General features: G+C 36.2%; 1 protein-coding gene across 1 annotated transcript in view; it reads left to right on the top strand.

Moving 5' to 3' along the window:
* The window catches only part of LOC109045575 (attractin-like), a 33,026-nt gene extending 7,512 nt beyond the window's left edge, over positions 1–25,514 (top strand). Inside the window, exons 5-25 of the mRNA XM_042736610.1 lie at positions 1,648–1,850; positions 3,749–3,917; positions 4,030–4,120; positions 4,243–4,486; positions 6,531–6,714; positions 7,494–7,648; positions 9,482–9,566; positions 11,228–11,448; positions 12,609–12,730; positions 12,855–12,993; positions 13,799–13,980; positions 14,130–14,349; positions 14,871–15,056; positions 15,299–15,547; positions 17,785–17,922; positions 18,022–18,115; positions 18,298–18,350; positions 18,592–18,686; positions 19,572–19,650; positions 19,762–19,919; positions 25,449–25,514. Coding sequence (XP_042592544.1) covers positions 1,648–1,850; positions 3,749–3,917; positions 4,030–4,120; positions 4,243–4,486; positions 6,531–6,714; positions 7,494–7,648; positions 9,482–9,566; positions 11,228–11,448; positions 12,609–12,730; positions 12,855–12,993; positions 13,799–13,980; positions 14,130–14,349; positions 14,871–15,056; positions 15,299–15,547; positions 17,785–17,922; positions 18,022–18,115; positions 18,298–18,350; positions 18,592–18,686; positions 19,572–19,650; positions 19,762–19,919; positions 25,449–25,514 — 3,133 coding nt within the window. The remainder of the gene's footprint in view (positions 1–1,647; positions 1,851–3,748; positions 3,918–4,029; positions 4,121–4,242; positions 4,487–6,530; positions 6,715–7,493; positions 7,649–9,481; positions 9,567–11,227; positions 11,449–12,608; positions 12,731–12,854; positions 12,994–13,798; positions 13,981–14,129; positions 14,350–14,870; positions 15,057–15,298; positions 15,548–17,784; positions 17,923–18,021; positions 18,116–18,297; positions 18,351–18,591; positions 18,687–19,571; positions 19,651–19,761; positions 19,920–25,448) is intronic.
* The last annotated feature ends 398 nt before the right edge of the window (positions 25,515–25,912 follow it).

Genomic DNA, 25,912 nt, shown 5'->3' with positions numbered 1-25,912 from the left:
ACCAATCTTGACACACTGCAGACACTCACAAAACCACGTAGAGCTGAAAGACAGATGCTAGACAGCCTGTTATTCTCTTCCCGTGTTCAGCTGTAGAAGGGAGCAAGCTGCCTACTAATGCCAGCAGTACAGTACAGGTTGTATCGAAATATACAGTTTTCAACCCAAGTCAAGCTCTTCCCTCAGTTGCTTACTACATATTTTCGAGCTACAAAAGCAATTATTAACTTAAGATGAAGTTTAATTATTAACCAAATGTCTCATGTAAGTTTTGGTTGTTGTACAGGGCAATGTGACACAGCTTTGCAGTTCTGTGTCGCTGAATCAGTGTACTGCAGCTAAATCTGAATCAAGATATTTTTAGCCTAGACTAAATGTCTGTTGTATAGCCAGACACTGTTTTATAGGGGAAGTGGGCAGACAATATTGGCAACATCTAATGTCTACTGAGTAAAATGTCTAACTGTGTGCTGGAAAAGGTAAATGCCCAAGCAAACAGTGTAACAATAGGCTTACATGAGGTGTGGTGGGTGCAAGGAAAATCAGTAATAATATCAGGGCTTTTGTCTGTACCGTATTACAAAATTAGTGAACTGTTGTCTATATTTTTATAATTTGTTTTGATATGTATGTTTTGATGGCTGATATCACCATGTAAAATTAAATTTTTTGGATTTGATTTCATTTATTCATAAAAATTAAACACAATTTTCAGTCATAAAAATTCTGTAAAACAGTATAAAAGTGATTCAAGTACACCATTTGTAGGTTATTATAGCATTCATATAAAATTAAAGTATTTATTTAGTATTTATTATTTACTTTGTATTTAGGTTTTTATATGTTTACGTTGCATTTTAGTTTTAGTACTTTAACTTGATTTGATGATCATTTGAAATGTTGCCTTGGCAACTAAAATAAAAAGTTTTTCACTGCATAAAACTATTTAATTAAATAATATGTATATTTATTTTTATTTGCATTTCAGCTTTCTTTCAATTAATACATTAATAGTTTTGGTCAGCAACAGGGCTGAAAAATAGATCAAAATAATGCAATTTTACAAATCGTGATTTGTATATCGCAAGGACTTGCAACAGTAGAATTATTTTAATACTTCAGAAAGTTGCAAAGAAAAGTTTAGGTAGACACAAATAGCTAACAGTTTAGTACTGAAAGTAGTATGTTGCAACTTGCTCTCATCATTTTCAGCTTTTAAATGTATTTAAATATAATTTTTTTTTTTTTAAATTTGCATTCCGAATCACTTGTTATTTAACAGGTTGTCACAAAATCACACAAGTTTTCACATTTTCCATTAATGTCATACAGCCCTAGTATATAGTTAACAATAACAACACTGTTCCTGAGAATTGTAAATATGTTGGCTCTGTCAGGGCTTTGCTTTGAGCAGTCTGACATATCAACTTCAGTCTTGGCCAATGGTGCGGGGCTACCTGAAATAAGCTGTTAGCAGGAAATTGTTGTCCAAACAATGGCAGACCAGAAGCGATCCTTATTTAAGTAGTTCTGCCAGTAATACAGCAATTGCACACTTGCACACATTTTAGTTTTGGTCCAGTTTATCAATACAGATGTGGGATTTCCTGTTGCATTGATTTCTCTGTGTCTTTCTGCTCTACCCAGGTTGAATACCTGCCCCGAGAACTGCTCAGATCATGGGGAGTGTCGTGTGGGGTATTCAAGTGACTCTGTGCAGTGTGTATGTGAGGACGGCTGGAAAGGAGAGGCCTGTGATGTGCCCTACTGCTCCTCTGACTGTGGCTTCCCTCTGCGGGGACGATGTGACAGTGCCGCCAAAAGCTGCCAGTGCAATCCAGGATGGCAAGGTGAGTTGTCGCTTGGCTCAAGCGTAGGAATGACAGTAAGCTACTGGACATACGTCTGACAGAGAGTTCATTTATGAACAAGATTGATGCATTTCAGGACTGCATTTTGAGAGTGAGTTTGGTGACAATCAGCATCACGCATTGCTCTTTGACCGACCTTGCATTGTGTGTAATGATATTTACTTTTAGTCGCTATTGCTATGGTTACAGCACCTGTTCACAGCTATCGTGAGAATGACATGACATTAGTTATTTGTACAGTATATACATTAGCGGCTTGAATACTGCGTGACGTTAAGAATCATTAAGGAAGCTGTTCATCATCAAATTTGTTTCTAAATGTTTTGTAATTCACTCACAGTTCTGGGAATTTGTAGGTTTTTTTTTGGTTTCACTAATTGTTTCCTGGCTCTCCTCCTCTTGGCCTCACAGCGCTGAGTACAGATCTCTCTGTCTCAGTCTCGCCGCCTCTAGTGTTGTTTGGGTTTGCTTGAAAGACGGGACACTGACAGGATATTGTTTGTCCCAGGGCTGTATTTTGGAGAACAGCTTGTGTTCTTATACTTCACTTCCCGACGTCCCGGGGCTATTGTGGGCACAGCGGGGATACATTTTGGTTGCCCGACGGTCTACCTTAAATACAGAAATCCCGCGGGTCCTTAAAAACTCTTAAAGTGAGTTGTATCAAAGTTAAGTCTGTAAAAAGTTTTAAATACGTTGAATGGTATAAGAAATGTCTTAATTATAATTTCAAGAGGTCTTACAGTTGGGAACGGAAAGACAAGAGTCGCGATATGGCTGGATTAAACTTCAAAAGGCAATGATGTCATTGAATAAATATAAGCGCTGCTTGTTTCAAGTCAAAATGCGGCGCGGATGTCATTATTTAAATGTATCTGAAGGGAACCGACTGTCCTCAGAAAGGTGTCGTTGGCATTTTAATTTCATTTTACCGAAGGGCTACCAGGGATTTTGAAATTTTGCAAGGCCTGACATGATGTGTGCGGAAAATAAAGAAAATTAAAAAATGTTACTATTATAGAATATTTTATTGCTTATCATTCCCAATCAAGCTGCTATTAAACATTATTTAATTTTAAGTGTTTAGGATCAACAATTTTTTTTCTTTTTTTTTTTTCTCTCCAAGAATATTCTAAAAGTTTATTTTCTAGTTTTCAGGGCCAAAATGCCCGTAGTTGAAGAAACACCCAGTTACTCACAGACCCTACTGTGTTCACCACCTCAAACTCAATAATGATTTGATTCTATGGCAGTACTTATTATAACATTAAAATGTACCCACAAGAACCGTGAAATATTAAGAAAAGTGCACCAGGTATAATCAGCTACAATAAAATGGCATATGAAAGAAATGTGTTCCTCCTTAGAACTGCTATTTTGACTCTATATATACTGTATTACATCACAAGTCTAAAGTTTCATAATTGTGAGTTTGACTTGTAATTGCAAGGTCGACAAAGACATTAACTTTTTTTTATAATTGTAATTAACAGTAATTATGACAAGCAGCCACTATTCCTCAGTTTTAGGGAGAGCACTGCTGCCCAGTGCGCTCTCTCTCTCTCTCTCTCTCTCTCTCTCTCTCTCTCTCTCTCTCTCTCTCTCATATCTAAGCCCTGTCCATCTCTGTTTCCTCTCCTCTCTTCCTCTCTCTCTTGTTGAAGTGTTTAATCAGGTTGAGTCACACTGAATCATGTTTCAAGTTCCTCCATGGTTTCCTGTAATATTTTGTATTTGCAAGCACAGCCCTTTAGTGTATCTTTAATTTGATGGTTTTATAATTCTGTAAATTTAGTCAATGAAACACTTTTTTTTTTTAAATAAATTGAATGCCGGTTGACTCCACTACTTAAAGTACGTGTGTTTGTGTGTTTTAGGCCTGGACTGTTCAATAACTGTACCAGCAAATGTTTCCTTCTGGACACGTGAGGAATACAGCGGGCATGGCTTGGCACGGGCGTCCCATAAGGCTGTGGTTCATGAAGACGTGATGTGGGTGATAGGTGGACATGTGTTCAACTACACACACTACCAGATGGTGACTGCGTGAGTACACACACACACACACATATACTCTTAACCAAGACACACTGGAGCATAATAACTTTACAGGCTTGCAGCTTCACTTTGTCCTTTACTCTGTGTGTCTATTCCTCAGGTTCAACATCTCCTCTCAAAGCTGGATGTCGTTAAACCGGTCCGTCAACTCTGTAACTGGACGCTACGGTCATTCTCTCTCCCTGCATGAGGTTTGTAAATGGTGTTCTTCATTACGGTCCTTTGTATTTATTCCCTACATACACTGAACTGAGAGCTGTTTCTCCTAAACAGTGATTTAATGACTTCTTTGTCTTTGTGCGCACGCGTACAGGATAAAATCTACATGTATGGTGGGAAGATTGACTCCACAGGAAACGTGACATCAGAACTGTGGGTGTTTCACACGTGGAACCAGTCGTGGGTTCTGCTGAATCCGCAGGCTAAAGAACAGTATGCCGTCGTGGGCCATTCTGCACACACTGTCCATCTTGACGAATCGGAGCCTGTCATACTGGTCGTGTTCGGACACTGCCCTCTTTACGGATACATCAGCCAAGTGCAGCAGTACAGCATTGGTCAGTAGTGCACAGGGCTGGGCGTTATGATGAATATTGCTGCCATAATTTAAATAATAATGTTAAATTAAGGAATGGTGTGAATATCACAGCAGTGTTAAAAGTTTAGCTTAGTTTATAGTTTTAAAAAGAGTGTAATTCAGTTTCATCTCACAAACATGACCTTGTCAAAGGATTCGTTTGGGTGCTTCAAACACTCCTCTGTTTTTGAATCAACAACCGTATTTAATAAATATGGGATTGAAACTGAAAATGTGATAACTGACAGTGATAACCATAGCTACAGATGGGATGGAAAAAATCTCATACTGTATGCCAAAATAAATCTGCATTCGGCTAATCGCTTTCTTGTGACAACTGCAAACTTTTTTTTTCTTTTTTTTAGAAGATTGCACTTTTTGTATTTTCTCTCTCTCTCTCTCTCTCTATCTATCTATATATATATATATATATATATATATATATATATATATATATATATATATATATATATATATATATATATATATATATGCATATATATATATATATATATATGCATATATATATATATATATATATATATATATATATATGCATATATATATATATATATATATATATATATATATATATATATATATATATATATATATATACATATATATATATATATATGCATATATATATATATATATATTTATATGCATATATATATATATATATATATATATATATGCATATATATATATATATATATATATGCATATATATATATATATATATATATATATATGCATATATATATATATATATATATATATATATATATATATATATATATATATATATATATATATATATATATATATATATGCATGTATGTATATATATTTTCATATATATATATATGCATGTATGTATTTTAATGAACTTGTGTTCATATGTATGTATGTATATATATTTTCATATATATATATGTATGTATGTATATACACACACACACATTACGTTTAAGTAAATGTAAATTTATATTTTTTGACTTAAAAGTACTTTAATGAACTTGTGTTCATGTGATAAAAAGCAGTAAGTGGTCACTATCTTTTTTTTGTTGTTGTTGATTTTGATATAAATGCACTTAGCAACAGTATCTGTTCTATCTAGATTATGTTTTTTTTTATTCCAGAATATCAAGATACATATCGAGATTGAATAAAGATTAAGTTTGGCAAAAATATCGAGAGATACATTTTTAGCTCTATTACCCAGCCCTACTCAACGGATAAATCAACCAAGTACTGACATCCTTCTGTGATATTTCTTTAATTTTATTACTTTTCTCTGTACATATACATGGCTCTTACACCACGTTTTCCTTTTCAGCATCTTGCATCATGCACATTATGTTTTTAAGATAGCTTATGAAAAACTAAAAAATAAAAAAAAAAAAAAAAAAGAAAATAGCATCTTTTAAAAACAGGCCTCAGGACACTTGTGTTCTGTTCCATTCAGTCTAGCTGTTAAAAAAGGAAGAATTCATCCTATGTGAAAGCACCCTAATCCTTTTCAGAACTGAGTGCTACCACGGACTGAAAGTCACAGTGAACAGTTGTGACCCAGTTTCTGTCTGAAGAATCAGACTGCTGGGTACCGCAGAGACTGACTCTGTCATTCATCACAGAATTAAAATGAGGCCCCTTTTTGATATTAGTTTTCAGCTGGTCTAAAATGTTTTGAAGTTGTTTTCATGATTCGTGTGTGAGAGAGAGAGAGAGTGGAGACTTTGGTTTCTAAAGGTGAATGGATTCCAATGTGGTTTGAAATCAACATACAAAACCTCTGTTAGGGAAAACAAGCATTTATTATACTTTTGTCTCAAAATGTCATACATGCTAATGTAGTTCTTCCTCATGTGACAGTTTTCCTGTTCTGGTGTGTTTGCAGTAATTGTGTTTACTCTACTGCCCTCTGGTGATGTAATGGAAGAGCAACATCACAAATATTTTTTTCAGGAGAACCAGTTGTTTCTTTCTTCACTAACTCTCATCCTGTCCTTTTGCTGCAGTAAAGAACACATGGAGTGTTTTAGAGACTAAAGGGGCGCTGGTTCAGGGTGGCTATGGGCACAGCAGTGTGTACGACCCTCAAACCCGCTCCATCTACATTCATGGAGGATATAAAGCTTTCAGTGCCAATAAATACGGCTTGGCTGGAGACCTGTACCGCTACGATGTGGACAAGAGAATGTGGTACGTTAAGTGGCATTGCACAATTTAATATAATACAGACTACTTTTTGAGGCTATGCTTAAAATGGAGTGCCTGCTTATTTAGCTTTTTATTTTAACCAAATTAACCAATTAAAAAAGCAATTAAATGAAATACTATTACCTCCTTGATTTTCTGTTTATATAGTGGTTGATTTAAAAAAGAAATAGAATACTCTACCATTTAAAAGTTTGAGGTCTGTAAGACTTTTTAAAGAAATTAATATTTTTATTCAGCAGGGATGCATTAAATTCATCAAAAGTCACAGTAAAGACATATATAATGTTACAATTTTACAAAGATTTCAATTTAAAATAAATGCTGTCCTTTAGAACTTCTGAAAAGAACCAGCAACAGATCATCATATTAGAATGATTTCTGAAGGATCATGTGACACTGAAGACTGGAGTAATGATGCTGAAAATTCAGCTTTGCATCACAGGAATAAATAATATTTCAGATGCATTAAAATTAAAACTACTAGTGTTTTTTATTGTAATATTTCGTTTTTATTGTTTGTTTGTTTTTTTTTGTTTTTTTTTTAATGAAATGAGTGCAGCCTTGATGAGCATAAGACTTCTTCAAAATCATTGAAACAATCTTGCCCAACCCAAATTTTTGAATGGTAGTGTACATTCATAGAGAAAGCTCACACATGGTATGATGTAGATGGTCTATGAGTGGTATGCTAGCATGCTACGATAAACATAGTCTGACTTTCTCTGGGTTTCCCACTAATGATGTCTCTGATTAATCTGTAGGTTTATTCTGAGAGACAGTGGTTTCTTCCGTTACCTCCACACGGCAGTGATTGTTGGCGGGCACATGTTGGTGTTTGAAGGGAACACACACAACGACACCTCAATGAGCCACGGGGCGAAGTGCTTCTCCTCAGACTTCATAGCATACAGCATCGGTGAGTACCAAACACCTTCTTTCTCACCTGACTATTCAAACCACCAGGGTTTTGTACTTCTGTGTAGGACTTGGAAACATGAGAATATGTGATGTTAGGTGTTGGTTTTACTCTCAAGTCTTATTTTTTGAAGATAATGTGACTGTAAAGACGTGTTCACACCAACACAAATGCCACAAGCAATTTGTCTGTTCAGATTTTTGTGTAAAAAAAAAAACAACAAAATGAGTTAAATGAAAATGCAGATTTGCTCTCTGACAGTAGGTGGTGCTTATAAAAAAGAAAACAGCCGTTCAGGTTTTTGTATTTCCAAAACCAAATATAAGAGTACAGAGACAAGAGAGCCAACTGTGGATTTTACCTCTCCTCTGCACTATTGTTTAGCATTATAGATTATTCGTGAGCAGCAGCAAGTTTTATGTACCAGCAGCTGATCTGGCGGACCAAAAAAAATGTAAACTTATAAATTCACCAAAATTAAAATCATTAATACAAAAAAAAAAAAAATGTCTGAATTCATTCAGATGAAAATGTTTATTGCACCAAATTAAACATACTTAAAATGTAATTAGATTGTGATACTTTTATATTGTTTCCACCAAATTAGAAGTAAAGAATGTAATACACCTTCCAGCAAAATAACTATATTATATGATTATGTAATGTGTTTTTTTAATATATAAAAAAAAAACTGTCATTTGCCTACTTTTTACGTTCACTTACTGCATCCTCTCACGTATGGCATCATATATCTATATAATATCTCTGTCTTTCACAACACTGAACAGCAGAAAGCATAATTGGATTTCTGTGCGTGTAGCAGCAAGCCATTAGAGACCGAAATACACTCATCAGGGGGGCTTCTTGCAGAAGGATGCGTGATCTTGAAGCCATTATTTCATGAGTGACACATTTGAGTTTTGTAATCTCCAGGGAATGGAGACATGCCTGTCTGGTGGGATTAACTCGCTTTTCATTTAGATAATGAGGGATGCTGTGATGTCAGAATAGACGCACTACAAGCACTTGAATACGGCGGCTCTTGAATGTGAGAATATGATGATGCGTGGGCAGAAATTTAGAGCGTCTTTGAGGAGTTTGTAGTGCCTGCATAATACACAGGAAGATTCAAACATATCATAAGTGTCTGCATTTGCTTGTTTATCATTGTATATCACTCCGCTTCTAAATTCCTTTCTCTTGTTCTTCCCTTGCCAACTTCTCTTTTGAGATTCAGACTAGTGCTGTGTTAATCTGTAATTAAGTAGAGGCCTGTCTTGGCCCTGAGGGTAATTGCTCTGTCCTTATAAGCTGAACTCAATTACACTGGCCCACACCAGGATGCCAAATTCATTTGTCAGAGAGTTTGCCAGCAGGGGGCAGTGACTTGTCACACACTGCTAATAGCAGTCATTTCTCTTCATGCTTCTCTTACTCCTCTTACTCCTGTTAGATTAACTACTAATAACTAGGAAAGATGATTTGATATTAAGGGTCAGCTCCAAAAATGCAAAGAGCTCATTTTACAAACCAATGCGAGAAAGATGCAGGGAACTGGGAACATTCAGTTTTATCCCATATTGCGTGTTATTAAAGTGTCATGTAGTTTTAGAGTGCAAGTAAAGGTGCCTTATAGCCCCTGCACATCTGCACAGGTCATCAGTTTATGTGAAGGTTGGACTTATGAATATTAATTGTGTAATGTAAGTAATGTAATGTAAGTGGAGATTACTGAGCAAGGATTAGTCTAATATTCATGAGCTCTGTCTTCTCTATACGTATTCTGGCAGCACTGGCTGAGATTCACTTTGTCTGCCGTTTTCTCTTTTCTAGCTTGTGATGAGTGGACTGTTCTGCCCAATCCAGATCTTCACCGTGATGTCAACCGTTTTGGCCACTCAGCCGTGTATCACAATGGGTAATCTCAATGCGAAAATATCCAGTCGCACTTGTAATATTTTGTTTTGGGTTAAACATAATGTGCACTGTTTTAAATGAATAGTTAGGATGATATACACTACCGTTCTGAAGTTTGGTGTTAGTAAGTTTGATTGAGTTATTTTTAAAGAAATGTATACATTTGTTCAGCAAGGAAGTGACAGTAAAGACTTTTACAATGAAAAATTGTTTACATTTTATTTTGTATGTAAGTACAGAGTAATATTAATTAACTACATGCACTTACTATATGGTTAGGGTTACTTGCATGTAATTATGCATAATTTATTGTTATTATAATATGTACTTTACATTACATTTAATTACATTAATAACAGCACAGGAATAAATTACATTTTAAAACCTATTAAAATGGAAAACGGCTATTTTAAATTGTAATAATATTTTTACAATACTACTATTTTTTTTTTTTTTTTTTTTTTTATAAAATAAATGCAGTGAAAAAAAAAAACTCGTTCCACACTTTTAAACAGTAGGGTAACTTTGAACTCTACTGATATTTGTGACGTGCTTTTGAATTCCACCGAAAATTAATTAAACACATACCTCAATTTCTACAATTAAATGAATTTTTTTTTAACACTAATACACTTTCAAGGGAAGTCTATGTTGCATTAATATACATTAACTAAAAATACTGTAAAAGCTATACACTTTAATTGTTGTTCAATATTATAGTCTTGGCCCTTTATGTGTTAGTATGGGACAAGTGTGATAGAATTACGTTTTGCCTTGTCTCTGTAAAATAGGTCTTTAAATTGATATTATGACCATGTAAACCTATATTTTATACTATACCTATGGGAAGAATTTTATGAAAAATCACCAGGGATGAACGTAGCCAGGTTGCATTTGGATATCACATAACCAAAAGTTAATCTGCCTAGAAACCAACCCCACTCAAAAATTGATTTACAGCTCAAATGCTAATCATTTGAGCTAAATAATTCAAGTTATTTAACAAAATAAGAACATCATATTTTTTGCTTTTAAACACTCCAGTAAACTTGTCATACAGACTGTAAACAAGCTGTTTGATTTGTTACAAACTCAGTCAAAATAATTTCCTCAGATATTTGACAGCATGCCACTAACGCTTAAATTGTAATGAGTCCTGTTCCTTTTTAAAAGTGTTTCTATATCTGTGATGTTTGAACAGTGCTGTGGTAAATATGAAGTCTATATTTAAAGCTGCCTGTAATCTCTTTCCATACGGATTAGTCAAATGAAGTCATAAAGCAGAATCATTATCCATAAATAACACGTCTCATTATTAGTGCTTCAGTTTGCTACCTTAACAAACCGCACTCATCCACACAGAAGACTTTCTCCTGGGAGATTTTGACTGTGATCTGTATTCTTACCCATAATTCCCAGCGTCATTGTCAGCGCCGATATGACCACTAAGTGACCCCTCTGTGGGGAGCTGTGGCACAACACTGCTTTTGCTGTTTGACTTGACAGTCTCATGCGCTTTATTCATCACTCCTCCTAACTTCCTTTTCATGTTCTTCCTCATTCGCACTGCCCTCTTCTTCCTCACCTTTCATACTTCTCCCTGTTCTCACTCGTTTCTTCTGAGGTTCTGGAGGTTAATCTCTGTCTCTTTGTGTGTGTCAGGGTGATGTACGTGTATGGAGGCTTTAACAGCCTGATGCTCAGCGATGTGCTGAGGTTCACCCCTGCGAGCTGCGCTGCTTTCTCTGAGCAGCTGGAGTGTGAGACGGCTGTGCCCGGGGTGAAGTGTGTGTGGAACTTCACTACCTCCACCTGTATGTCCTGGGACGCAGCGGCACCCCATGACACCGAGGGCTTGAGAAACACCTGCAGTCCCAGAGGGTGTAAGTGACAGGAACAAAGAGGACGTCTGCTTCTTGTGTGCCTTTAGAACTATTCTGAGTTTTTAAATTATGATTATTACCATAGGATGTCTGGCATTTTATGTGGCATTGTCTAGATTTATGCATTACACTTAACTGCATTTATGTGCGATCCTGTAAACGTTTCAATCTAATGGCTTGCTCTTAAATGGCAGGCAGTACTAATATTTTCAACATTGATAGTAAGAAATGTTTCTAGAGCCGTTTTAAAACGAAAATGCACTAGTGTTAACAGCTTTAGCATGTTAGAATGCTTTTTTCTTTTCTTTTTTTGCATATTAGAACATTAGAATGTTTTCTGAAAGATCATGTGACACTGAAGACTGGAGTATGATGCTGAAAATTCAGCTTTGCATCACAGGGATAAATTTAAAAAAAACATGTTTATTCTGAATTGCAATATTTCACAATATTACTGTTTTAATATTGCTGCATTTTGGTCAAATAAATGTATAAATATTATACTGAGAAAACCCGAAGTATAGTGAATTCTATAGTGAATGTATCACTAAGAATTATGAACTATCACTGAGAGTTTTCTTAACTTAAGAGGTTTTCCTAATCATATTGCAACCGGCTGCTGGCTCTCCTTATTGATTTGAATTTTTTTTATGCCTTATGGGATACCAGCAGGCAGTATTTATACCACCAAGTGTTATGTTATCCAGAAAATTGGCAAAAAGGCCTAAATCCATGATAGTGCACCAGGCCGTAAAAAGATTTGCACTCAGTGAGAATGTGAGCTTTAGTTATTTGGCAAAAGCTGTGTTTTGAAAATACAGTATCTACAAACACAAGCCATCTTAGATTTTTTTGAGGATGTCAGAGTTAGGCCAGAAATGATGGGTAATTACTGAATTTAATTTCAGTCCAAATCAAGATAATATTTATAAAAAACATGTATTCAATTTAATTTCAGTCCAAATCAAGATAATATTTCTGCAAAACATGAACTAGTCTTGTCCGAATAGACGATGTTCTTGATGATCTGTCAGATGCAGTTACTTGCAACATATTTACAGAATCTGTATGTTTACCTTTTGTTCCAGAGTGTGGCATCACTGGATACACAGTTACTGCCACAGGCCTTGTAAGCATTAATATATATGTGTGCTTTCCAGATGCAGATGGTGAAAAGTGTGAGCAGTATTCAGACTGCTACAGCTGCACAGCGAACACTAACAGCTGCCAGTGGTGCGCTGCGGTCTGTATGTCTGGTCATAGTAACTGCACCAGTTCCCCGGTAAGACTCAACATTTAATAAGCTGTGTCCTACAGAAAAGTGTGTGGAAGAACAAGTTTCAGTGTATGAATTTGTAATACTGGGACTTTGCTCTGACGTGTCTAATCTGTCTGCCGGTCTGCAGGGTGGGATAATGGAGTATGAGGCATGTCCAAAGGATAACCCATCCTTTGTGTGCAGCAAGAAGACCAGCTGTAAAAGTTGTGCCACAGATCAGAACTGCCAATGGGAGACGAGAAATCAAGAGTGCACTACCCTCCCTGGTATGAACCAAACATTGTGGTTTAACTGGTCCATTGACCTTCAAGTCATATAAGAAGCTATTTGAAGTTCAAGAGTGTAAATAATGTGTTAGTCATAGTCCATTGCAAAAACAATGGCAGAATAATACAGGTATAGAATAAAATACCTAATGTTATTGAAATAATATCACTATTACTGTTGCTGTATTATTATTTATTATTTATTTATTAGTTATTTTTGTTAAAGGCCTGCCTAAAAAATAACCACATTAATTTTATTATTTAAATTAGTTTTTAAAGGCCTTCGTTTATCTATATTATATTATATTAAATTATATTATATTTATTATGTTGCCTATTGGCAGTTATTTAAAAACCTGTACTTAAATATTGTAAAATATTGTACTTTAAATATTTAATAGAATTTCCTGTTTTAAAAAATATTTTATTTATAGTCCATTTTATATAGTCCATTGCAAAAACAATAGCAGAACAACAAAGTGTGATATAGAATAAAATCAATTATTGGGACAGTATGGTAGGATAATATCACTATTATCATTTATTATTATTATTAATATTATTTATTTTTAATTATTTTTAAATTATTTATTATTTGAATTTTTGTTATTTAAAGTCCTCCGTCCATCATGATGATAATGAAAATATCACTGTTATTATTATTATTATTATTATTATTATTATTTTTATTATTTAATTTGTTATTTCAAAGGATTCCTCCATCATCAACACTTGATATCACACTTGCCATGTTTCTCATATGTTCATTTGGAGGCCTGATGATTGCACCATGTTTGTGTTTTAGGGAATATCTGTGGAGAGAGTTGGCACCTGGTGGGGAACTCCTGTCTGAAGCTGATCACAGCCAAGGACTCGTATGACAACGCTAAACTGGCATGCCGCAGTCACCAGGCGGTGCTGGCATCCCTCACCACGCAGAAGAAAGTCCAGTTCGTCCTCAAAGAGATGCACAACAGATCACTGCAAGTGAGTTTGCGGCACACTTTCACAGTCTTTGTGCTTCATGACATGTTTTTTTTCACAACTTTGTAATCTGGGGGTTGTAAGACACTAGTCTGTGTGAAGCTCTTCACACATTAAACTGAACTGAATATGAAATGTCCTGTGTGCTGCAGTCAAAAGCAGTCATCACTCCGTGGGTGGGTCTGAGGAAGATCAATGTCTCCTACTGGTGCTGGGAGGACATGTCCCCCTTCACCAATTCCACGCTACAGTGGTTGCCGGGCGAGCCCAGCGACGCTGGTTTTTGTGGGTACCTGGCTGAGGCCACTTTTAATGGACTGAAGGCGGCAACCTGCGTCAACTCTGTTAATGGAAGCCTGTGTGAACGACCAAGTGAGAAAGATGCACATGCACACACAACACTGACCAGTGTTCACTTGCTTTATTAACAGAAAACTCTAAATCATGTCAATGATTAATGTGCAAATGTGCAATTTCCTGTTTTCAGAATTATATTATAAATTCCTATTTTAAATTAAATTTTATGTCATTATGCTTTTAATATTTTGTATCATTTCCTGTTTTTAAAAGGTGATGTATTATGATATTATATTAAATGATAAAATGTTATATTACACTGTATAGTATTATTCTTATTGTATTGTTGTTGTTGATGTTACAAATTAACATTTTTGAATTTTTTTTTTTTATATATTTACTTAAATTTACTTGCATTTAATTACATTTAATTATTTTGTTAAGTTTTTATAATAATTTATATTTTATCATTAGAATTTTAAACAGAAATGTTGCTTATTGATATCAGAATCTTTAAAGGACTTTTTTAATGCACTTCACTCTTTTCTCTCTCATGTGTCTTTTCTTACATTCTCTCTGTTTCTCTGTTCCTGCAGCGAACCACAGTGTGAAGCAGTGCCGGACCCCCTGTGCCCTGCGCTCTACCTGTAGTGAGTGCACCAGTGGGAGCTCAGAGTGCATGTGGTGCAGTAACATGAGGCAGTGCGTGGACTCTAATGCTTATGTGGCGTCCTTCCCCTACGGCCAGTGCATGGAGTGGTACACCATGAACAGCTGCCCACGTACGTCTGGCTCTCTTTTAGTGGATTCATGCCTGGCAGCCTGTGTCTTGTTTTCTCTTTGTAAATCTAAAATTGAACATTAGCTTTTGTTTATTGACTTGAAATGGACAAAGATGTCTTTACAACTGACTTAAAATCAATTCAGATTAATATACTAATAATAACTTTACTGTCAAGGGTTCAGTTTGAGGTGATTGCACTGCATGACCCCTGTTATAAATGGATGTGTGTTTTTATTGTAGCGGAGAATTGTTCTGGCTACAAGACCTGTGGTCACTGTTTGGAGCAGCCTGGCTGTGGGTGGTGCACTGATTCCAGTAATACAGGACAGGGCCAGTGTATAGAGGGCTCTTACCGCGGTCCAATCCAAACACTGTTCCACGCCCCTTCCTCTTCAGGCCCCTCCCTCATTCCCGCCCCTCAGCCAATGCTGAATGTGAGCTTGTGCCCACTAGAGGGCAGCTACAACTGGTCCTTCATCCAATGCCCAGGTAAAACTCATCTCACTCACAAGTTGTTCTACATAAACTGAATTTCATGCTAAATTGAATTAGATATCAAAATGTCTCATTGACGCTGATATACTTAAGGCATGTATAAAATTAAGCAACAATGTGAATAGGGCTGTCACAATTCCTCGATTCCGTTTGAGTACTTGATTTTAAAAGGTCCTTGATTTCATTTTGCCCGTGAAGTGGAGTGTTTCGTGGATGAGAATCCATGAAACACATTATTAGACCGTTTTTCAAGGCTGCATGATATATTAAACCCATTAAAAATCATAATAAAGCATAGTGCTGTTGTGAGTTCAAACATTATGATCCAATTAAATAAACATAGGCGATTCAGGTTAAATATATGCGCTTTAAAGCGGTCATGAAATGAGAAACCAAATTTGCCTTGATCTTTTGGAATATAAGAGGTCTTTGTACCATTAAAACGTCCTGCAAGTTTCATAGCTTAAGAAGTCCTCCCCATTATAAACGAGCCATTTATTTAATCAAGCTCTAAATACAGCTCGTTCTGGATCCATGGTAAGAAGTGACGTCACGGTGCGAAGTGACGTTCCAACCATTTGCATATGACCGCCTCCAGCACAAGACAACTACGCTCATTTCGTATCGTTGTCGCGCCGCGCGCCTCACAAGTGTTCAGTCGACGGACAGCGAGTGGGTCTGTGTACAGGAAAATTACAATGCCACGCAGATGTGCTCAAACATATGAAGTTTTATCATTGCAAGAGCCATTGCTTCGAATGCATCACCCGCTACTAAACAGTTACGCTCAATCCACAAATGTTCTGGCTGGGGGCGTTAATAATTGATCCATAAGCACTGTCGTTAGCCAATCATAACAGCGGGCGTTAACACCGAACTCTTAAAGGGGAAACAACCCAAAAACAGACTGTTTGAATCAAAGGATGAGAAACAGGGTGGGAAAATGTCATAATTCACTACATTTTAAAAGTTTTTTTTTTTTTTTTTTTAAAAACTATAGTAATACTATAATTGCACCTAGGGGACCATAATAATAAAATTAAAAAAACCCATGTCATGACCCCTTTAATTATTTACATGCACGTAGGTTAGGTATGGCTCCATTAATAGTAAATGATGATCCACACTAACTATTATCAATTACATGTGAGAAGCGTCTCAAACTCCATCATGCATATTGTTGGGAATTTGAGTTTATTAATGCAACGCATGCCATTTCATCAGATTTGTAAGGTAAATAATTTATAAACTTGCGCAAACACTGGAGAATGCATCATCTTTTTCAGTATGGGAACAGTTTTGTTCAAAAAACCATATGATTACTTACTTTTGATACTTTATTTAAACTAATTATTATTGCCTTATTGCTATTATATTTGTATTATTTGTTATTATAGACCTATTTGCTTAGGTCTATTTTTATTACGACAAAAATCTTCTGATCTATCCGATTATTAATTAATCGTCAGAATAATCAACCGATTACTCGATTACCAAAATAATAATCAATGCAGCGCTAAATGTGAATATTGCAGTGCTTATTATTCTATTGAAAGAATCCTGAAAAATGCATCACCGAAGTATTATACAGCACAAGTGTTTTCAACATTGATTATAATAAGAAATATTTCAGCACTTTGGAATAATTTCTGAAGGTTAATGTGGCATTATCGAGTGGAGTAATCAGGAATGCCATTTGAGAATACAGTACATTTTAAAATATATTAAAATAGAAACCATTTATTTTAAAGTGTAATAATATTTCAACATATTACTATTTTACTGTGTTTTTGATAAAATAAATGCAGCCTTCTTTCATAAATAATAAAGAAAAATTACAGACCCCCCAAAAACTCTAAATCTAAAACAAATTAGTTTGTTATTTTGATATAGTATTTAAAAGAATATAAATTAAAATTATTAAATGTAATTGGTTTAAAACAAATATTGTGTAAAACGTGTTGATAATTTGTATCACTTTTATTTCTTTAGTTAAAGTTTGTGGTCATTGTGGATATCAAATAACCTTTAAAAGCCATTTTAGAGAGAATGTAATCATCACAGTGTATACTGAATCATAACATTGCTGACAAAGACAGCTTTTTATAGATAGATTACTCTGGCTCTGTTTGTATCTACTTCTATCTCAGTTTTACTTTAGATACTGTTTGTGTTTTTATAGTACTGATCATATTTTCTCAAATTGTTCTGTTTGTTCCTCTCTCATGCAGCGTGCCAGTGTAATGGACACAGCTCTTGTGTCAATGAGAGCGTGTGTGAGAGATGTGAGGACCTCACTACAGGCAAACAGTGCGAGAGCTGTATCTCCGGGTACTATGGCGATCCCACAAACGGGGGCAGCTGCCAACGTAAGTCTAAACACAAGCTCAGGCCAAAATACAGTTTTGACTTCTGCTGCCGGTTTGATAGGGTCTTAACTCTGTGTGTGTGTGTGTTGGTCATTTGCGCTTGTAAGTGCAACGGCCATGCCAGCATGTGTAACTCTAACAATGGCAAATGCTTCTGTACCACCAAGGGCATCAAAGGAGACCGCTGCCATTTGTAAGTGTGCGCTCACACTCGTTCTGCCTCAGTCTCGTAAGGTTTTCTCTCCGCTCTGCCATTACAAAGTAATTTGTCAAATGTACGACGGATAGCTTATCGTTATCTTGTCTATATCAAACTCTGTTCTATATAATTCTACTCATTTTCACTCTGGGCCTTTGTTTCATTCTGTCCCTCAGGTGTGAGGTAGAGAACCGTTACCAGGGCAACCCTCTGAAGGGAACGTGTTATTGTGAGTGTGTCAATGCAGCAGCTGATGGCTGTTCATATTTTGGCTATTTGAGTAATTTTGTCATTTTCAGAACTAGTCATTTTGTCCTTACTTGACTAAATCAGACAGAAACCACAAACCTGCACATGTGTCAGTCAATCTGGGAAAATATCCAGATTTTAAGTTATAGTTTTTCAATATTATTTTTTATCCTTTTCATCTTCCTCTCACACAAAACTGTATCTTTATCTCTGATGCACAGACACTCTGCTGATAGATTACCAGTTTACCTTCAGTTTGTCTCAGGAGGACGACCGCTACTACACTGCCATCAACTTTGTGGCAACTCCAGACGAGGTACGTTACACTGAAAAGACTTTACTGTTCAAAATATATATTTTTTTTTTCTTGTGGAGTCATGGTCAACTAGGTGTCAGTGAACAAAGGCTGACGGTTTTCTTTTATTTGCAAACACAACAAACTTTGAAATGATCAAATAGCAAAATAATTTGATTGACGTGCAGTTGGACATCTGATGTTACTGTTATCAATAGTTTTGTTTTTTTCATAAATTTGTTCAGCAATTCAGAGTTGAACAGAGGAAACAATACAGCATTAAGGGGGTTTACCAAGGACGCATTCTTAAAGTGCATCTATTATGTCCCTTTTTACAAGATGTAATATAAGTCTCATGTGTCCTCAGAATGTGTCTGTGAAGTTTCCGCTCAAAATACCCCACCGATTGTTTATTAGATTATTTTGAAAATGCCTATTTTGAGTGGAAGCAGAACCACACTGTTTTTTTTTTTTTGTGCCTGTATCTTTAAATGCAAATGAGCTGCTGCTCACTGCCCCCTTTTTCCAGAATAGGGCTGTGCCTTTATAGCTTGTACCTTAGGTACTCTGCCAAAACAAAACATCTGTTAGGTTTTGATTATCGTGTCTATCGCGCTAAAATCATGAGTTGACTTATGAAATGAAAAGGAATTTTATAATTTGAGTTAAAAGCGAGACACAAACAGAAGACACATTTTATGTGATGCATAAATTTAGATAAGCATCAGTTTGGAAAGTAGATTATGCTTTAAATCATATTGCTGATATGCCATCTTATAAAAGCTACAGCAATTTTTTGGACATTTTGGCTTATATAATACATTTGAGAAGTTGTATATTCTGCTTTGAATATTTCATATACTGTAATTTTTTCCGTCTGATAGTTTTTTTGGATTTCTCTTGCAGCAAAATCGAGACCTGGACATGTTTATTAATGCCTCAAAAAATTTTAACCTCAACATCACATGGGCAACCAGCTTTGCAGGTATGGAGCCCTGACATGTGTTAAACATATATTTTAAGCACATCATAAATGTGCTGCGTGTGCAGATGAAACTCTCTTCCTTCCTTCCTGCATTTCTTCCTTTCTGAGCAGCTGGGACTCAAGCTGGTGAGGAAATCCCTGTTGTCTCCCGAAGCAACATAAAGGAATTCAAAGACAGTTTCTCCAACGAGAAGTTTGATTTCCGTAGCAATGCCAACATTACCTTCTACGTGTATGTCAGCAACTTTACCTGGCCAGTCAAAATCCAGGTGAGAGGAGTCCGGTGATGTACACAGAGAAAAATATATTGTGTGTGTGTGCATGAGCGCTGTTTAAGCATCAGCGAGGGTCTTTGTGTTTTGTTTTGCTATCTTATCCTCTCCTTCAATCTGTAAATTCACACAGTCCGTGTCCTTTTATTCTTTCTCATATATATTTGGCCTTTTCTGTCTGGAAATGATTTGGCAGAGCTTTTCCTTCCCTCCCTTTTCTCCTCTCCTCCTCCTCTTTTCCTTTCCCCCTCCTCTCTTCCTTTGCTTTGGAAAGTGATCTAACCTACCCTCCTGTGCTAGGACTCTGAAACTCAGAGTTTAGTTTGATTTTCCGTCCACTGTTCTAGAGCACGTTCTCTCCTCAGCTCATGGAGAAAGGGTGAATTTCACACAGGTAACGCCCTTATCGTCTCTCTCATTCGCCTTTCGCTTCTCTAGCTGACCTTTGGATGCCACGTTTCATCTAACGGATTGCATGTTTGGATCGGAGCACGATTGCAGGCGGGCGGCAGGGCTTGCGCCGTGGTAGCTCTGGAGGACAGAGGGGTTGTTGTCAGGCGTTTAGAGGAGAACGACAAGAGGGTTTGGGCTGCAGAAAAATGCAGTGCTCAAAACCTGCTCTGTAAACATGGCAGGCTGAGACTGAGAGTGTCAGAAGGAATGTTAAGTTGAAACACATGGCTCTCTGAGAGAGAGACTGAGGGAAGAGCCTGAGAGAATAAGAGAATCAGAGAGATCAGAAAGTTCAGAAGAGGCACAATCCCAGCCTTCTGTTTCTGGCTCTTGTTTTTATTTTGCCCGTGGCCAAAGAGTCTGTGCAGCCTGTGTAGTTTTTGGCCAGCGGAATGGAAGCGTGTGAATCTTAACAAGAGTATAGTAGGAGCGCTCATGTGTCGAGTTTCTGTGTGAGAATGTTATTTAAAAGCAGAATTTGGTTGAGCTTCATGAAAACATTTGCAGGTCACATATCAACCCAAAATCAAAAATTTTGTAAGACCTTTTTTATTCAGAATCACATGATGGTGAAGTTAATTTACCTTTAAATTCTTAATAATACCAAAATGGATTCAGACCTTTTACTTCATTATTGTAAACGGTACAACAAATGCTGCCACTGTATCTAAATACTGTGTATGGAAGCACGTTTCCACCACAGTTGAGAAAAAAAAAGATTTCTTAATATTGAGAAAGTTTATCATAATCATGAGGAATGTTCTCGAAATAATGACTTATTTTCTCATAATAATGAGAAACTTTCTCGAAATATTGAGAAACGTTCTCAAAATAATGACTTATTTTCTCATTATGAGAAACTTTCTCAAAATAATTACTTATTTTCTCGAAATAATGAGAAACTTTCTTAAAATGAGAAACTCTCTTGAAATAATGAGAAACTTTCTTGAAATAACTTATTTTCTCTAAATAACGAGAAACTTTCTTGAAATAACTTATTTTCTCTAAATAACGAGAAACTTTCTTGAAATAGTGACTTATTTTCTCATAATGAGAAACTTGCTTGAAATAATGACTTTTTCTCGAAATACTGAGAAACTTTCTCGAAATAATGACTTATTTTCTCATAATAATGAGATTTTTTTTCTCAAAATAATGACTTAATCCACGCATGCAAACGCAAAAGTGATTGCATGCTAGCGACATCTGTTGGTTAAAGCAATGCAGGAACACGGCAAACATCGCTTTGTTCTGTAATCTAAAGTTTATAATCTGTAATTAAATAACGATTTCAGATTAATTATCTGCATGTTGTCCTGTTAATTTGTAGCACTTACCAAGTTACTCTGCCAGATAAGACTAATATTTCAGTTAAGAAATCCAAGCATTTTATGAAGAAATGAAAGCCATTACACATATAAACTTAATTAATAGATGTTTATTTCCATGATTTATTAGTTTTATTAGCTGTCACTTTATGCATCACATGCATACAATGTTCATACAGTAAGCCATCTCATTTCAAAAGCACAAAGCATGTGCGTTACCAGGCAACCGCTTGGTCTTGGTCTTCTGCGTCCCGCTTCTTGCAGGACAAACATGGAAAAGCTTAATGTGGCTTGATTTAATGATCATGCATACTGTATACAGGCATTCAGGTGGACCCAAAATATGAATGCAACACAAAACTGCAATGCTTATTCTATAACGGTTTTCTAAAGGAAAACACTTAACGTGCAACTTTGGGTGTTGCGTTCAAATTCTGGGCTTTTATGCTTGCCTGTATGCATGATCAATAATATTGTATCCTGAATTTGTCATTGTACTTTAAGCCACATTGAGCATTTTTCACGTTCACATGTCCTGCAAGAAGTGGTGTGGGATGCTGAACACCAAGTGTTGCTGTGGTAACGAACAACTATTCTTTGTGCTAGTGAGATGAGATTGGCCCACTGTATAAACATTGTGGGCCTATGCATGAAAATGATGGCTAATAAAACTAACAAATCATCGAAATGAACATCTATTCATTAAGTTTATTTGTGTAATGGCTTTCATTTCTTCATAAAATGCGTGTGATTTTTGTTGGAATATATTCCTCTATATCTGAAGCCATAAACTATCATTGTCTGGCGGAGTAACTTGTTGGTAGGTGCTACAAATTAACAAGAATACATGCAGATAATTTATCTGAAATTGTTCATTAATGACTGATTATACACTTTATATAACAGAACAAATGTTTGCGGTGTTCCTGCTTGGCTTTGAGTTTGACCGACAGATGTCGCTAACATTGCGTTGTGCATGCATGGATTAAGTTATTTCGAGAAAATAAGTCATTATTTCGAGAAAGTTTCTCATTTCCAGAAAGTTTCTCATTATTTTGAGAAAATAAGTCATTATTTTGAGAAAGTTTCCTGTTACTTCGAGAAAGTTTCTCATTATTACGAGATGTTAAGTTAATATTTCGAGAAAGTTTCTCGTTATTTTGAGAAAGTTATTCGTTATGTATGAGATTTTTTTCCCCCTGAATATTATAATATTAACTCATGAGAAAGTTTCTCATTATTATGAGATACTAAGGCATAATTACAAGAAAGTTTCTTCATCTTCATTCTTCAAGTTTTTCATAATTCATAACATTTTACAGAAGTAGTGTTGCGGTGTTGGTAAAAGTAGTAATGCTTTTGCAAATATGTTGATAATTCTCATGTCCCGGTCTCAGTTTTGATTAAAACTGGCAAAAGTTCAAACATTTCAGAAGCTTAAATCAGATCTGAAAATTCCACATACACACATGACTGAAATTCTACACAGCCTCCATACTGCTCTTCATTGGAAATGACTGACTGGTCTGTTGGAAAGGCAGGTTTAGACATATTTTTGACAGGGTTTGTGAGATTTTTCATTGTACTGGCTTCTTTTTAGCCAGTTTAATGTTCAAAAACAAGTCATATATTCATAAGAGGAGTGTAAACACTGTGGCTGTGTCAGGCTTTCAAAACATTGCTCTGTTTGTTTGAGCAGCATGACATGTCAACTTCTGCCTCAGCCAATGGCGAGAGTTTGGGGTGGGACTGCCTGTTTGTTCAAACAATGGCAGATGGGGACAGAATGTAAGGAATGTTTGAGACGCCAAACTTAAGAATTCAAATTTGAGTGTTGTATTTCCTAGTGGTTCAGAAATGACACACTCCTCCATTCATCCTGGACTAGTTTCTACATGCTTATGTTCTGTCAGTAGAGATACCAGTACATTAGTTTCTCAAGTTCAATCCTCCTCCACAGATCACACGTAACAAAACATATTTCATCACACTAGTTAACTTACCTTGGCAGGTGTACCAGAACGTTCTCTCCCTTTTGTTTGGATTGGGTAAGCCACATGATTGTCCCTTAAAACATGACTAACAAGCTATATATAGTGTTTACGTCACAAACGCCACATAAATGCCCGTGTGAGCCACAGGTTGTCATGTGTGAATGACAGTGATAAGTCGGCTTGCTATTGTTTTATATTGAATGTGTGTGGGTATCAGTGCTGTGAGTCAGGCCCCGTTCGTCTTTGAGAGTGTGCGTCTGAACATGAGGAGGTTGTGGTGTGTGAGAGAGGACGTATCAGCACACAGCATCTGCTCAATGAGAGCTCTGTGTGAATTCACCCTCCATGCTGTGGACGTCTGGCATGCTCTCTTTTACCCTGTTCTCTCCCTCTCCCTCGCTGAAAATCCTGTGCTTATTTTGGAAATGCCTGGAGGAATAGAGAGGGAAGAGTGAGCTTGTTTGAAAGCAGGTAAAAGATGGAGAGAAAATGACAGTGTTTTAAAGTGGAAACGTCTCTAGTGTCCCCTAGACTCTGCCCTCCTTACGGTAGACAGCTTTAAGGCTGCATCCCTAAACAGAGCGACAGGAATGATGTAATTCTTTGCAGCCTTTGCTCTGCTAATTTCAATAGGGTCATTTTAAACGCTACGTTAACATAATTGTGGGCTTGTTTTATGTTTCACACACTGGGTTAGTAATTAATTTGGACTAATCAGGTTTTCTTGTTTCAAGCTGTACTTTGTAAACCCTGGGTTAATCGTCTCATTTGCATATTTACAAGGTTAATAACACTGATTGGAAAAGTACAGCATGTAGCGAGCGTGTGACCAGTTTTAATAACAGCTTGACCATCTGGGTACAACAACGTCAACATGTAAATCTCCTCCGCTTGTCTTTATATGTTCTTAAAAATACTTGGAAGAAAAAACTGAATGAAAGTGCGGAGGAGCGTTTGCCATCACTTTTCAGTTTTTTTCTCCCTTAGACACTAAACACAATGTGAGAAAGTTGTACAAGTGCTGTATGAATATCTAATGAAGTAAGCACTGGAGAAGGTTATGATGTTGCCTGTTGTTAAATAACTCCAGCACTGCAGTGTTTTACACTCTATACCAGGGGCTTTTTTAAAATGAAAGAGGCCCATAAGGGAGTGCTAGGGAGCAAGTGGAAAAGCTTAGAGAAAAATAGAAAATACTAAATAACTAAAATGATATTGTAAATTAAATAAATAATTTAAGTTATTTAAATGAACAATTGAAAGATTGCATATATATATGAAACCCCCTGCTTTATAACTTTAATACTGCAGTAGGGCATTAGCATACAGTATTAAACCTGTTCAGGAACAGGCACTAGTAACCCATGATTAAAAGTGCTTTACCTGGATTTAATAAATACACTTGCTCAAGGTTAATACTAGTTTGGAAAGCCATTGCTCTTTGTCTGTTATTCATCTCTCCCTGTTATTGGAGGTTCATCCTAATAACATAGTTGTGCCAAAATAATATGATTACTTATTTGAATTAGAATCTAGAGTCTGAAACTGTAAAGATGCTCTTTTCTATTGATCGTGTGTGAGGAGAGAGAGAGAGAGGTGTATCAGAAGGGGGCAGTATTGGTACAGTCAGAAACGAAACCTTTGCTCTCATGTCCTTTTTAGACAGACTGAAAAACACATGTACACAAAAGCATGTAAATGAATGTTTTTTTTTTCTCATTATTTAATACCCATTTCTGTTTTCTTCTCAGATCGCTTTCTCTCAACACAGTAACTTCATGGATTTGGTTCAGTTCTTTGTCACGTTCTTCAGGTAAGACAAGCACATGAGTCTTCGATGAACTTGTAAAGCCACAGATATTCACAAAAACCCATTTTAATCTAAACACTGTACATTTTTAATGGAACTCATTGGGTTGGAGTGTGTTGGGGGTGTGTTATATGGCTCTAAGCTCTAATTCACCTCTGCAAGACCTGCTGTAATATGTTATTGATTTAGGAAGCAGGTGGCGTAGACCATATATAGCAAACTCACCCTGTCACGTACACACATTCTCACATATTCTGCCATGTCGCTTGTTATACTTCCTTCTGGTTCTCAAACAGCAAAAGGGTGATTAAAATATGATAATCACTCAGATGTGGTCATGCATCATGGCGAAGACACATGTGACACATACACACACGTAACATACATACACCCAACTGTAGCTGT

The sequence above is a fragment of the Cyprinus carpio genome, chromosome B13, assembly GCF_018340385.1.
Source record: "Cyprinus carpio isolate SPL01 chromosome B13, ASM1834038v1, whole genome shotgun sequence".
In the NCBI taxonomy this organism is placed as follows: domain Eukaryota; kingdom Metazoa; phylum Chordata; class Actinopteri; order Cypriniformes; family Cyprinidae; genus Cyprinus; species Cyprinus carpio.
Note: the sequence above shows the minus strand (reverse complement) of the source record. Positions and strands in the feature narration are given on the sequence as shown.